This window comes from Daldinia caldariorum (genome assembly GCF_022478825.1).
Source record: "Daldinia caldariorum strain CBS 122874 unplaced genomic scaffold F4812scaffold_1, whole genome shotgun sequence".
Classification (NCBI taxonomy): Eukaryota; Fungi; Ascomycota; class Sordariomycetes; order Xylariales; family Hypoxylaceae; genus Daldinia; species Daldinia caldariorum.
The window spans coordinates 3,255,286-3,268,074 of NW_025953037.1; the positions used below are offsets into that span (position 1 = coordinate 3,255,286).

General features: G+C 50.6%; 3 protein-coding genes across 3 annotated transcripts in view; 1 reads left to right on the plus strand and 2 right to left on the minus strand.

The window, feature by feature from the left end:
* Positions 1-872: 872 nt before the first annotated feature.
* F4812DRAFT_37231 (uncharacterized protein) lies at positions 873-1,957 on the minus strand. The gene is made up of 2 exons (XM_047931941.1): positions 1,663-1,957; positions 873-1,498 (listed from the first exon to the last, which is right to left on the minus strand). The coding sequence occupies exons 1-2, from the start codon at positions 1,822-1,824 to the stop codon at positions 1,028-1,030; spliced, it is 633 nt and encodes a 210-aa protein (XP_047795367.1). The 5' UTR covers positions 1,825-1,957; the 3' UTR covers positions 873-1,027.
* A 1,797-nt stretch (positions 1,958-3,754) lies between these two features.
* On the plus strand, positions 3,755-10,837 carry F4812DRAFT_411388 (nuclear protein 96-domain-containing protein). Its single transcript, XM_047932614.1, has 6 exons — positions 3,755-4,381; positions 4,463-4,570; positions 4,672-8,363; positions 8,479-8,724; positions 8,778-10,391; positions 10,452-10,837. The coding sequence occupies exons 1-6, from the start codon at positions 4,273-4,275 to the stop codon at positions 10,557-10,559; spliced, it is 5,877 nt and encodes a 1,958-aa protein (XP_047795368.1). The 5' UTR covers positions 3,755-4,272; the 3' UTR covers positions 10,560-10,837.
* The window catches only part of F4812DRAFT_411390 (cytochrome P450), a 2,627-nt gene continuing 675 nt past the window's right edge, over positions 10,838-12,789 (minus strand). The window contains exons 2-4 of the mRNA XM_047932615.1: positions 11,998-12,611; positions 11,309-11,884; positions 10,838-11,141 (exon numbers count right to left, since the gene is read on the minus strand). Of these exons, the coding sequence (XP_047795369.1) occupies positions 10,996-11,141; positions 11,309-11,884; positions 11,998-12,611 (1,336 nt within the window). The 3' untranslated portion in view covers positions 10,838-10,995. The remainder of the gene's footprint in view (positions 11,142-11,308; positions 11,885-11,997; positions 12,612-12,789) is intronic.

Consider the following 12,789-nt stretch of genomic DNA (forward strand, 5'->3'; position numbering starts at 1 on the left):
AAAGATACTATTTGTTATAATTAAGCGTGATATTTTTCAAATTCCGACCTTCCCCCTTATACACCCCTAACTGGATATATAAACATGCCGACATATCTCATGCCTACTACTACTCCTCCTCCTCCCAATCCGCCCCTATCTGCTCTGCCTGCACGCCCCGTGTTCCCAGCTTCCATGCAGGTAAAGCAGACCACATATGTAGGTAGATACTCCGTAGTTGGGGCCCTTATGCGCTACTCAAAAAACCCGCAATGTCATGTAGTGTAGTGCAGTGCACTTTGTACGCAAAATGGGTATATACAAACTCCGGTTCCAACCCAACCCGACCCATCCCAGTCCAGCCCAGCTTCTTGTCCTTCTTCCAATGTAGGCGTTTCGGGTTATATTGAAACGGTCCCCAGCGTGATTAGCAAGGCGAGACAGGCAAAGTAGGTAAGGCAAAGGTAAGGTAAAGTAAAGTAAAGGTGGTAGCGCGAAATGTAGTAGAATCAGAGTAGTCAAGTATTGCGCAGCAGATATTATAAAAAAAAAACATCGTTAACGGAAACGTTGGGGTATATCGGGTATCTTGTAAAGCTTGCTCGTCTCCTCCCTCCTTTCCTATGGCTTCCTTTTCTGGGTGTTCTCTTCTTTCGGGGCGGCAACCTCCTTTGTTTGTTCGCTCTGGTTGGCCGAAGCGTAGCGGGGTCTTTGTTCTCCTTTCTCTTGTCCGTGGCATCTTGTTCCCGCTGTCTCGGCTACGTCCTTCTCTCGGCTTGCCGCTTGGGTGTGTTCCTTCCTTATCCTTCTCGCCCTCCCCTTCTTGAGGCTCCCTGGTACGCGCTTGCTAGATGACGGCGTTTGGTGCTTAAAGGGTTCTTTTCGGGAGGGCGAAGTCACTCCTCACGCCGACTTCTGTTATTCCCAGATTCTAGTTGTCTTGTCTCCGGGATTGGCGAAGCGGACGTGGTTTCTTTCTATCTGTCGTGCTCTTCTTGCTTCTCGGCTACTACGTCCTTTTTTTCTTCTCTGGCTATGGCTCCCATCATCACCTATCGAGGAAGATACCCAGGAACTCCTCGCGGCTGACGCCGCCCTTTCCCTCGACATCGAACTGCTCGATCATGCTGTGGAGCTCGTTATCGGGTACGTCCTCGCCGAGCTCCTTGACAACGGTGCGGAGGTCGTCGACGGTGATAACGCCCTTGCCGCCGCGGTCGAACAGCGCGAACGTCTTGAGCAGCTCCTCGCGCGGGTCGCGCGCCGCCACGTACCGCGCCGCCACCGTCTGGAACCCCTCCCGCGACAGTCGCAGGTCGACTACCCCCGGCGTGGCCTGCGGTGGGGGCTGGTTCGGGAGCGCGGGTAAGGGCGTCCACCCCGGACGCGGGCGCGCCGCCGACTTGAACGACGCGATCAGGTCCGGCCGCGAGATGTTCGAGAACCCGAGGGCTTGAAGCGCGTACCGGAATTCGCTGAAGTCGAGGTGCTCGTCTTTGTTCATGTCAAAGAGGTGGAACTGCGCGTTTGTAAGGGCTGCTAGTTAGCTTTGACGATGATCTCTTGATGGTAGCGGGTTTGTTTGTTTTGCTTTCTCCGTTGGTGTTCTCTTGTAGGGGATTTTGCCAGTCACATATGAACCATAGACTATGGGATTAGGAAGAATAAAAGGAGGTTACTCACGCAATCGTTGATCTCATTTCGATGCTCGTCGCTTATCTGATCCCACGGCTCCGCGTGCTCTGGATTCCGAACTGGGGCTGCGAATCGCGTGCCTGGTCTTGTCGACCCTGGCCGCACCGACGAATTGTATTCGTTCATGGCGCTGCTCGCGTAGTTGTTCATGCTCTCTTATATGTAATGTTTCCGAGCGCGTAGCTCCTGTTTAACGCGCGACAAGGTTTTTTTTTTCTTCGGTCTGGTCGCGTTTTCAGAAATGAAGCCGTTGGCGCTAGATCGATTGGGTCGCGTTTACGGGATCGGCAGATTGGGTTTGTGGCAGAGAGGTAGTATTTGAACGAATTGGCGTGGCTATTTCGTTGTTATGGTTCCCTAGTTGACAACTGGGAGAAAACAGGTAGCGAGTGACGTGGAAGCGGTAAAAAAAAAGTATGCAAACTACCGATTATACGATCGTATGCGATGATGGGATTCAGAGCCTAATAACAGCGAAGGAACGGACAATATCCAAGCGAGCAATGAACGAGAAAACTCTTGGTATGAAGACCGATACGGAATCGGGGATCCTTTTGCGCAATTCGAATGTTTGTAATAGTAGTAGTAGCCCCGTCGACGTCGAACGCGAGCCGGGGGATTCGCACCGCACGGTTGAAAAAAATGGAGAAGAGCGAATAAAAAAAAGAGTTCCGCAACGATATGGGATTTTTCGTATGCAAATCTAAGAAGTGCAATGCCAATGGATTATACTTGGATGTGTTGTATTATTAGGTCGGATTATTATAAATTCACCTCCTGTGTTCCTTATGCTGTTGCATATCTAAATTGTAACTTCAAGTCACGATGTTTTCTTTTCTTTCTTTTTTTCCCTTTTTTTTAAAAAAAATGTTAGTCAGGGGGTTGGGCGCGATGCACCAAATGGGGTACACGTAGGCGCGTTTGATAGGTACCTACTTTGGGACCTGTAAGCTTAGGTAAGTACACTTTACACCTAGGTCGTACCTGAGGTACCTACCACTTACGGAGCTACCTAAGGTACAGTACCTACCATAGTCTTGTCCCACCAAAGGGAGTCTGGATTACCTGTTAGTGGTTTATGAGGTCACTGCGCGAACATTCAGCGCTATTGCATAGCATGCATGTTCAGTGGACATTGTTAGCTTCTCTTCTGTCTACCTACACTAATACCGGAATCATATGCATGCATACCTAGCTGGGCACTTTGTATAATTCACATAGGTGAGCAGTAAACCGTAGTTCATTAATTACTACCTATTAGAACTGTGCTTCCTAGTTGAGGCGTTTGGGGGAAAAAAATAAGAAAATAAAAGATTGAACCTATCAAAAATTGCAGAGCACATAAACATGGAACATTGAATGAACTTGGAAGTGATAACCACAAATATATTAGCTTTATTGGGTTAGGTACAGCCTCGTCAACTATTATATGTTACATAATCGCCACATGCCTAATGCCTGCAAAGGCTATTAAGTGACGTTCTCGGGAATTTACAAGCTCGGACGTTTACGTGCCAGACATTTCAATTGTATGAATTGTAGAGAGACGGGAAAAAAAATAAAAAAAAATAAAAAGTGTTGCCACATCGCATGACTGAAGGTGACTCGAGTATTCGGCAGACAATGCAGGTGGTAGGCGATGATGTAGGAGGTAGATAAATTCTATTATGCGCGTGACCGATGACTGGTTTCTACGTGCTGCGACTTGGAGTAACGAGAAGAGGGAAAAAAAAAAAGCCCTCCGCATCAAATAGAATTGAAGCTTTTCCCTACTCTAAATAAGGTACAATTAAATACACCGTGTGTATTTATCACTATTTGTATAGGTAAGTCGGTACTAAGGAAACATGTACCCAGCTTAGATAGGTACCTACCATAGTATTGTAGTGTTAGCCTGCAGGTCTTGTACTTGCAAACGGCCTCAGGCAGGTACAGGTCTCGCGCAGCAAACTTGTGGACCCATTCTTTTTTTTTTTTTACCCTTACAACAGTCCGACCAGTCAGCTAGTCCCAAATTCTATAGTGATGAGCCAGAGGTGGTCCGGCCTCCTCCTTATCCTGGAACAACCCAACCGTGTCAATTCTCTCTACCTTACTATTTTCCCCCAAGGCTAAACCCGTCACATCTAACGCATCTTCTACAAATCACAGATTTGTTTCTTTCTTTAGCCAGGGATCCTACTCGGCGCATGTAGCCATTAACTTCTTATTCTACATCGATCTTTCTCTGTATTTTCTCTTACATCCCATATTCCTCACTTTTCTACCGGGAATTGAAGGTGTCTGTGTCCCTTAAATCCTCTTTTGGGCCCAGCAGCGCGGATCGCAAGGAAAAAAAAAAGTTGAATACCCAGTTCGCGATATACTTTCCACCTTGCGCATCTCCGTCTAACAAACTTTCACGACAACTCATACGCATCATAATCGACCGAACGTCATCTCGGCTGTTGACTGTTCACCTTCCATGTCTTCCTTTACGTAGTGTTGTCTACCTTCTCAAGCTCGGTCCCACGCGTCAGACGCGCTCATTCAACCATCTCGCAGGCCGCGTGCCTCGAGCTGATTTAATCATACTCCCTAATATATCGAGTTGCCACCATGTCGGGCTTCAGCGGATTCGGCTCTGGCGGCAGCGCCTTCGGCAGCAACAACAATACCTCCACTGGGTTCGGTGGATTTGGTAGCAATAACACACCCAGTACAACAGGTAGGCTTATTCCTTATTACACCTTCTCGCCCCTTTCTATCCCTTTCCCAGCACCCAACTGACTGGACATCGTTTCTCAAGGCTTCGGCGCAAATAATGCTACTACTAGCGGCTTTGGTGCCCCCGGTAATACGGGAGGCGGCCTATTCGGCTCCGGGACCGCGCCGTCTGGCTTCGGTTCCAACACTGGTGAGTGGCATCTGATCACCAAGATTATACAGCTTTTTATCATCCCTTTCGCACTGCATTGATAGTACATTTTTAAAATAGCAAGCTAACTCACTTTTTAGGTGGTGCATTCGGATCGACGAACAATACCGGCGGTGCGTTTGGTTCCAAGCCTGCTTTCGGCGGCACATCTACGAGCGGTGGCTTGTTTGGTGCTGCTACCACATCGACTTCGGGCGGGTTCGGCGGCTTTGGATCTACAAGTAATGCTTCGACGTCCAGCCCTTTTGGTGGTGGCAGTGGCAGTGGCACTGGTACTGGTACGTCCATTTTTGGAAGTAACAACAACAAGCCGGCCTTTGGAACCTCGAATACTGGCACGACAGGTGGTGGACTCTTTGGAAGCGGAACGACGACGAATAATACTGGCACCTCAACCGGCTTCAGCGCATTTGGTAGCACGTCGAACGCTCCCGCCAGTACAGCACTAGGTCCGGTGGGTGACCCCCCAGGTACTGGTGCCGTTACAAACTTCCAGCCCCTGGTGGAAAAAGAAAGTGCTACCAGTTCCGCACAGAACTCCTTCCAGAATATCCTATTCCAGGATCCGTACAAAAAATGGTCCGCGGAGGAGCTAAGGCTTGCTGATTATGCAGCTGGGCGCCGTTATGGTGGCACTTCGGGTACTGGGACCTTTGGGGTCGGTTCTGGTTTTGGCGGCTTTGGCTCGAATAACCAAACGACGAATTCGTTTGGCACCTCGAATACGACCACGAATACTGGCGGCGGTCTATTCGGCAATGCTGCGTCTTCTGGTGGTTTTGGTGCTCAAAATAACACCAATACGGGTGGATTTGGGGCTAATACCAACACTAGTAGTGGTCTATTTGGCGCCAACAAGCCAGCAACGACCAGCGGCCTATTTGGCAGCACAGCAACGTCTCAACCGGCACAACCCAGTGGTTTGTTTGGTGGGAATACTGGGTTTAACACCGGAAATACTGGTACTGGTTTTGGATCTACGAGTGCTAATACTGGAAGTTCATTGTTCGCGAACAACGCCAACAATCAGCAAAAACCCGGCTTCAGTTTCAGCAATACTGGTAACAATGCCACCGGTGGCTTTGGCAGCAACACTGGTGGCTTCGGTGCCAACACCAACACTAATGCTGCTGGTGGCGGCCTCTTCGGTAACAACAGCAATGCCAACCAGACTCCTGGTGCCGGTCTTTTCAACAATACGAGCCAGCAAAATACCGGCGGGCTTTTCAGCGGTACCGGCAGTAACACTGGTTTTGGTGCCCAAAATCAACAGCAAGCCGGATCAACCCTCTTTGGTAACACCCAACAGAAGCCGGCAGGGGGGCTGTTTGGAGGTAGCACTACCACTCCTGGAACCAGTGGTGGTATGTTTGGATCGAACAATAACGCTGGTGGTTTTGGGGCAGGCAACAACCAGTCTAGCCTATTTAACAATAAACCTGCCGCTGGCACTGGCACTACCAGCCTATTCGGGAACACCGGTACAACGACGAATACGAATACCGGAGGTGGCTTGTTTGGGGGTTTAGGCCAAAATAACCAGAACCAACAGCAGCCACAACAGGGTGGTGGACTCTTCGGTTCAAGTCTTGGTCAAGCACAACAGAAGCCGAGTCTGTTCGGAAGTACGACACAGGCGGCCGGCGGTAGCCTTTTCGGGAACCAAAACAACCAGCAACAGGGCTCGTCCATATTTGGAACGTCAACTGCGCAGCAGCAACCACAAAATAATGGAATGGGCAGTTCCCTGTTTGGCAATTCCCAGGGCAACCAAGCGATCCCATCTCTTACTGCAAGCATCAATGACCCAACAGCATACGGCTCACTATTTGCCAATATTGGCAACACAGAAGTTGCTGACCCTGGCCCCCTCGCAACGCCTACCAAAAACAAACAAGCCAGGAGACCCTCTATTCTCCCCTACTATAAGTTGAATCCAGCCTCCGCCTCTCGATTTATCACTCCGCAGAAGCGTGTATACGGCTTCTCTTATAGCACCTACGGTACTCCGAATAGCACTTCGAGCGTATCTAGCACTCCAGGAGCACTGTCACAAAGCCTGATCGGAGGTGGCAACCTGTCACGCAGTTTGAACAATTCCCTTAGCAAGAGTGTCTCGGCAAGTAGTCTTCGGCGGAACTTCAATATTGAGGATAGCCTGCTAGCCCCTGGTGCATTCTCTGCTAGCTCAGGGTCAAGAGTATACGGCGGTGGCAGCGTCAAGAAACTTGTTATCAATAAGGATTTGCGTAGTGATTTGTTTTCCACTCCTACAAGAGACAAGTCTTCGCCCGAGACCCCAAATAGCTCTCGAAAGCTAACCAAACGAGTTAGCTTTGACACCAGCAACGTCGAGGCCATTGAAGATGGCGAGGCCACAAACGGTTCGACTCATTCCACTCCAAGTGCAGAACAGTTGGGCTACGTTCGGCCGAAGAGCACCAATGGAGTCAACGGCTCTAAGTCAAGTTCTGTCCCCGAAATGGAGCAGGTGAAGGGCAACGAGCTAGCGGTTGTGCATGAAGAGGAAGCGACCTCGCCTGAGGGTCGCAGTCCAGCAGCAGTCTCCTCCAATATTGAGCCTGGTAATTATTGGATGACGCCGTCTAAAGAGGAAATTCAAATCATGAATAGAATTCAGCGCCAAAAGGTCTCCGACTTCACCGTGGGACGTGAGAATGTTGGCTATGTCAAGTTCAAGGTACCTGTCGACCTAACCTCGATCGATGTCGACAATATATTTGACGTAATTGTCATCCTTGAACCGCGGTCCGCCACCGTATACCCTAACGCTGCCAAAAAGCCTCCCGTCGGCAAGGGTTTGAACGTCCCTGCGTTGATCAACCTTGAGCATGCATGGCCTCGTTCTTCACGGAAAGGAAAGCCTGTTTCCCTGACGAAACAAATCGAGCGTTTGAAGAGGATCCCGGATACTAAGTTTGAGAATTACAATACCGAAACTGGTGAATGGACCTTTTCCGTTGAGCATTTCACTACGTACGGTCTGGATGAGTCGGACGAAGAGGAAGACAGTGAAGTTAAGCCGTCGAATGGCCCCTTATCTTTCCCGTTAAAGCGGGCTGAGTCACCATCGTCGGTTCCTGGTTCGGACGACGCTGCGTCTGACGTGAGTGACGTCTTGCAGGGCAAACGAAGTCATCCTGCACCCCCGGGGGCTTTCGACCCCGACCATGATTCCTACGTTGAAGACGAGGCTGAAACGGCGGCAGTTATCGGACCCCAGCCGTCTTTTTTAGCTAATCGCTCCGTGGGTTTAGCGGCCACTGCTCTTGTTCATATGGAACAAGATGACATGGTCGATGAATATGCGACGTCCGAGGCACATGAAGATGCGAGTGCTTCCCTCGGACGGCATCTTGCCGCGGAGCGTGACGACAACTCGTTTGATGGGTCGCAGTTCGATACTGTGCCAGAGACCCCTGCCGGTATCATGAGAGCCCGGATGAGGGCGATCAAAGGCTCGTCGACACCGATGAAGGTCCAGGTTTCATCCGGAGACGATTGGATGGATATGCTTAGCAAGACAATTAGCCCGAAGAAGCGGGACCGAGCACTCCTAAAAACCATCCATGAAACCGATCAATATCGTGCGCTGGATGAGGCTCCTCGTGAGACATCTCCAACAAAAAAGCGCATAGTATCAGATAGTCGAGGTTTTGCAACGAGTATCGATCTGATGAACTCGTTGTTTGAGAAGGCGAAAACTCCCGCTGAAAATCTCCAGGCGTCCGTGCGGCCAAAGGGTGTTAAGGTGAGTACCGTATTTGTCGTCGCCCCTTTCATTACTCCAGAATACGACTAGACAGATAGTATATTACTTCTTACCAAGCGCTAGGCGAAATTGTATTTACTAACAGGTACTATAGTGGCCTTATAAACGACTTACGAAACATCTCGATGAAAGTGACATGGATGAAAAAGAAAGGATGTGGCATGACACTATACGACCTACCTGGGGCCCGAATGGTACCCTTGTATTTTCCGCTACCCCAAATACCTCGTCGTTTGGAAGGTCAAGCCGTATATCTGAAAAGAATGGATTGATGACTGTGATGAAAGGCGGCATCGTATCGGAATCTCAGGATATCCGAATCGCTAAATTTACGAACGAGGTATATTCAAACACTCCAATGCGATTGATCAATTTCTAATATAGTATATCCAGATGTCAGCCAGAGCCATTGAAGTGCACAACAAGTTAGCACAAGTGCAGCTCATCGATGGCGCACCAACAGTCAGGCTAAACCCAAAGACAGTACTAAAGGACTTCTCTCCTGGGAGTAATGCCAAGAACGCTGCCGAAGAGCACGAGAAACTCGTCTGGGAGCTTGCTAGCGTGCTTTTTGATAGCGTCAAAGTTCCCGCAGACCTTCAAACCGATCCTGAAGCTCTAGAGAAGCTTCGCCGTGAGAATCTGTCGCGGTTTTGGGAGCGCATGGTCGAAGAGCAGACGAATAAGACGGCCGCGATGGCCGGGTCAAGTGAAGAAAAAGCTCTGGCTTCTCTGTCTGGTCACCGAATTGCAGAGGCTTGCAAGCATCTTCTTGATGGCAAAAATTTCCGCCTTGCGACTTTAATTTCTCTCATTGGTACGAACGATACCGTCAAGAAAGATGTAAAAGAGCAGATGAAGGAGTGGCAAGATGCCAATGTGTTGTCTGAATTCTCGCAGCCGATTCGCGCTCTTTACGAAATGCTCAGTGGCAATGTCTGTGCCTGTGAAGGGACCAAAGGGGCATTAGAAAACCGCACTGAGTCCTTCCTGATTTCGAAACGATTTGGCCTCAACTGGCAGCAAGCTTTTGGGTTGAGACTCTGGTACGCAATCTCTACGGAGGATAGCATCGCGGATGCGGTGGAAAAGTATAAGGAAGATGTGGAACAAGACAGGGAATTACCACCGACCACATGGTTCATGGAGCAGGGTATCAAGGGCATCTGGAATGACCCAGATGAGGATTTACGAGAGGACCTGCTTTGGGGATTGCTGCGATTGTACTCCGACACCCAAGTAGATCTGGAAGCAATACTCCGACCAGAAAATTCTCAATTATCCCCTCTTGATTTCCGGCTATGTTGGCAATTAGGACAGGCATTAACATCTACTGGGCGTGTCTCGTTCGGGAGGAACGCCGTCGAAAAAGCAGACGCCGCCACTATCTCATTTGCATCACAGTTGACGAATGAGGGTAGCTGGCTTGAAGCAACCTTCGTTTTACTACATCTTACCGACCCGGAAGCTCGGTGTAAAGCGATTCAAGACCATTTGTGTAGACATGCTGGACTGATCGGGAATGAAGACTCAGCTGCTTTCAGAAAGCTCACCGCAGACTTCAAAATCCCCAAGCAATGGATTTGGCACGCAAAGGCATTGTTCGCTAGGAGCGTCAAGAAGGACGCGAGCACCGAAGTTCAATGCCTTCTCCGGGCGGAGTCGTGGGCTGAAGCTCATCGCACTTTCATTAAAGAAGTTGCTCCCGCCACGATCATTGAACGTGACTACGACACCCTAGCTGATCTGCTGCAGCAGTTCGAAGGTCATCATTCGCAGGTGCCTGACTGGAACGTGGGTGGTGAAATCTACAAGGGGTTCCTTCAACTGATGGGATGTCAAAGACGAGCCGAAGTCCCATCTCCTCTTCTAGTTAATGCTCTACTCGAGGGGCTACCGGCCATGCATGGAAATACCCCCGAAGCTGGTATTATAGAATATGCAGCTTTAACAGACATGGCGGCCGAAGTGGCAAAGGTGGTATCAGGCATGGCAAAGGCAGGAGAGGTAAGTTGTTTCCCCTGGTCCCCCCCAGTTATTGGATATATTATTAACATGGTAATTTAGATGGAACACGAGCGTATTTTGCATCTGCCCCTAACGGAGGACGTCTTGCTTAAGCACTCCAGAGACCTCGCTTGGTCGCACTACTCAACCGTGATGGCAGGCCATTAAGAACCTCTTCAGGCTGCGATAGTATAGGAAGGAATAAGACAGATAACAAAAAACATTTCTGTGGAGGATGATAGCACCCTATAGTAGATAGATTCTTCCTTAGTAGGACGAGCCATGGCGTAGGCAAGGCCTAGTCGAAGCATAACTTCGGGGAGGGCGAACTACATGAGCCCGTAATGGAGGATTATGACGTTCGGAATTTCTGGTGTCATAGGGGTGACAGCGGAAAGTCAATTACATTCATGTAGCATAATAAAGTAGCTAGCATAAAATTTGCTAATTCCCAAATGTAACTCCTGTCGTGTGATAGTTATATGTTCTTGTAGCATAGATGTATGTATCTACCTCTTTTGTATAATGGTGTGTTAAATTCAGGGTTACCTTCTACAAGGAATACAAGATAGTGACATGAAATATGAATTAGATTAAGCGCGGCCTATCCCCCCCGGACTCTCTCGTAGCGTAAGTATAAGGAGTTACTCTTCGGACGTCCCGTGTATGCGTCAGTCGGCTCTATGCCTTTGTCGTCGACAATGTGGCTGGTGTAGTTGGCATATATGACGGCGATCATGAGCTTCATATCTGTATGGCCCACAACAAGTTTCACGTATTAGTTGGAATTCCAGGAATGTATATTAGGGTAGGGTAGGGTAGGGTAGGTAGGCAGGCGGGTAGAGACGGAATAAAAGGGACTAGAAATTCTAGAAGGCAGATAGAAAAAGAGAAGAAGTTTAAAACTAGGTACGGACCGTGCATAGCGAAATTCGACCCCAGACACATCCTCCCACCGCTCGAGAAGCCCCAGAAATGCCGGTAGACGTCCTTTTCGTCCTTGTTTCCGTCGTTGCCGTTGCCGTTACCGCCGCCGTCTTCTTTAGAATCGGTATGCTGCCGCGGTAGCCACCGCGTGTGATCCCACGTCTCGGGATCTGGGAACGCGGTCTGGTCGCGGTGCAGGTTATACGCCGAGGCGGAGACGCGGGTGCCGCCGGGGACTTGGTAAGGCCCGATGCGGCAGGACGGCTGGGGCGTCACGCGCGGCTCCGGGCCGCCGGCGGGAGCGTACCGGCGGACTGTCTCCGTGACGACGGCGTGGAGCAAGGGCAGGCTGTCGAGCTGTCTGGAGTCCGGGAGCTGCGCCTTGCCGTCGCGACCGATGCGGGGGCTGGGGGTTAGGGTGAGCAGTTCCGAGCGGAGTTCGCGTTGCAAGGGAGGGGATTGGGAGAGGTGGTAGGACAGGTAGGTTAGTGCGACGCCGGTGGTTTCTTGCCCGGCTAGGACGTGGTCGAGGATCTCGGATGCGATGGAGAGATTGCGTTGCTTGACTTTATAGGGGGTTAGTAGAGGTAGGTAGATCGACTTAGGTTAGGTTATGTAGGAGGTACTTTTCGATTTGAACGATTTCTCAAAAAAGGGGGGGGGATCTATATTTACATACTTGTGGTCGTGTACAGCAGTGATGCCGCGCCGTTCGTCTCATACTCCTTCTCGATGCCCGCGAGCAACGCATGCACAACAACCGGGTCATCAGCCGTATTCACAGCCGACTTCCCACTTCTCCCCTCCTCCTCTTCTAGAAAGCGTATCGCAGCGTCGCTCAGCTCCTTACACCACGCCTCGAGCTCCCGATTGGCAGCATGGACCCAGGCGGGCGTGGGATCGAGGCCGACAGCCGCTAAAACCCTCGACAGCCGCGGGAGCTCCTGGGCGAAGAACCCGTGGCCCTTGCGCGTGGCGTACAGCTCGAGCCAGTGGTCGCGGAAGGGCTTCCGGCGGATGAAGTCGGCGCTCCGGCGCGCGCCGAAGCAGTACGCCGAGATGAAGTCCATGGCGGCGGCGCAGAACAGCGAGTGCACGTCTACGCCGGGAGGCTGCTGAAGGGCAGAGACGGACTCCCGGAGGAGCGGGAGAAGCCGCGAGTTGATGATGAGATCGGCCTGCGCGGCGAGGGATGGCGAGGCGTGGATGTACGACTTGGAGTACACGTGGGACACCATTTTCTTGCGCAGGGAGTGGTGTTTTGCGGGCGCGGAGGAGAATGTGCATGGGACGCTGCCATCTGTAATTAGTACTTCTTCTTCTTTACTATAAAGAAGTAAGGGGTAATAGGGGGGGGGGGGGGGGGGGGGGGTTTTATGTAGCTGGGTGGTTGGGTGGGTAGGTAGCGTCCCCGTTGTTGGGAAAGAGCGTGTCCCACTCGGGGTTGAAAAACCCCCGGTGGTAAATATAA

What these genes read in the sequence shown, in the direction of transcription:
- F4812DRAFT_37231 (XM_047931941.1), bottom strand. Translation starts at nt 1,824, where the DNA reads ATGAACAACTACGCGAGCAGCGCCATGAACGAATACAATTCGTCGGTG. An exon ending in GAAATGAGATCAACGATTGC is followed by an intron (nt 1,499 to 1,662) that starts GTGAGTAACCTC and finishes ACAAACGCGCAG; the next exon opens with TTCCACCTCTTTGACATGAA.
- F4812DRAFT_411388 (XM_047932614.1), top strand. Translation starts at nt 4,273, where the DNA reads ATGTCGGGCTTCAGCGGATTCGGCTCTGGCGGCAGCGCCTTCGGCAGC. An exon ending in TAACACACCCAGTACAACAG is followed by an intron (nt 4,382 to 4,462) that starts GTAGGCTTATTC and finishes TCGTTTCTCAAG; the next exon opens with GCTTCGGCGCAAATAATGCT. An exon ending in TGGCTTCGGTTCCAACACTG is followed by an intron (nt 4,571 to 4,671) that starts GTGAGTGGCATC and finishes CTCACTTTTTAG; the next exon opens with GTGGTGCATTCGGATCGACG.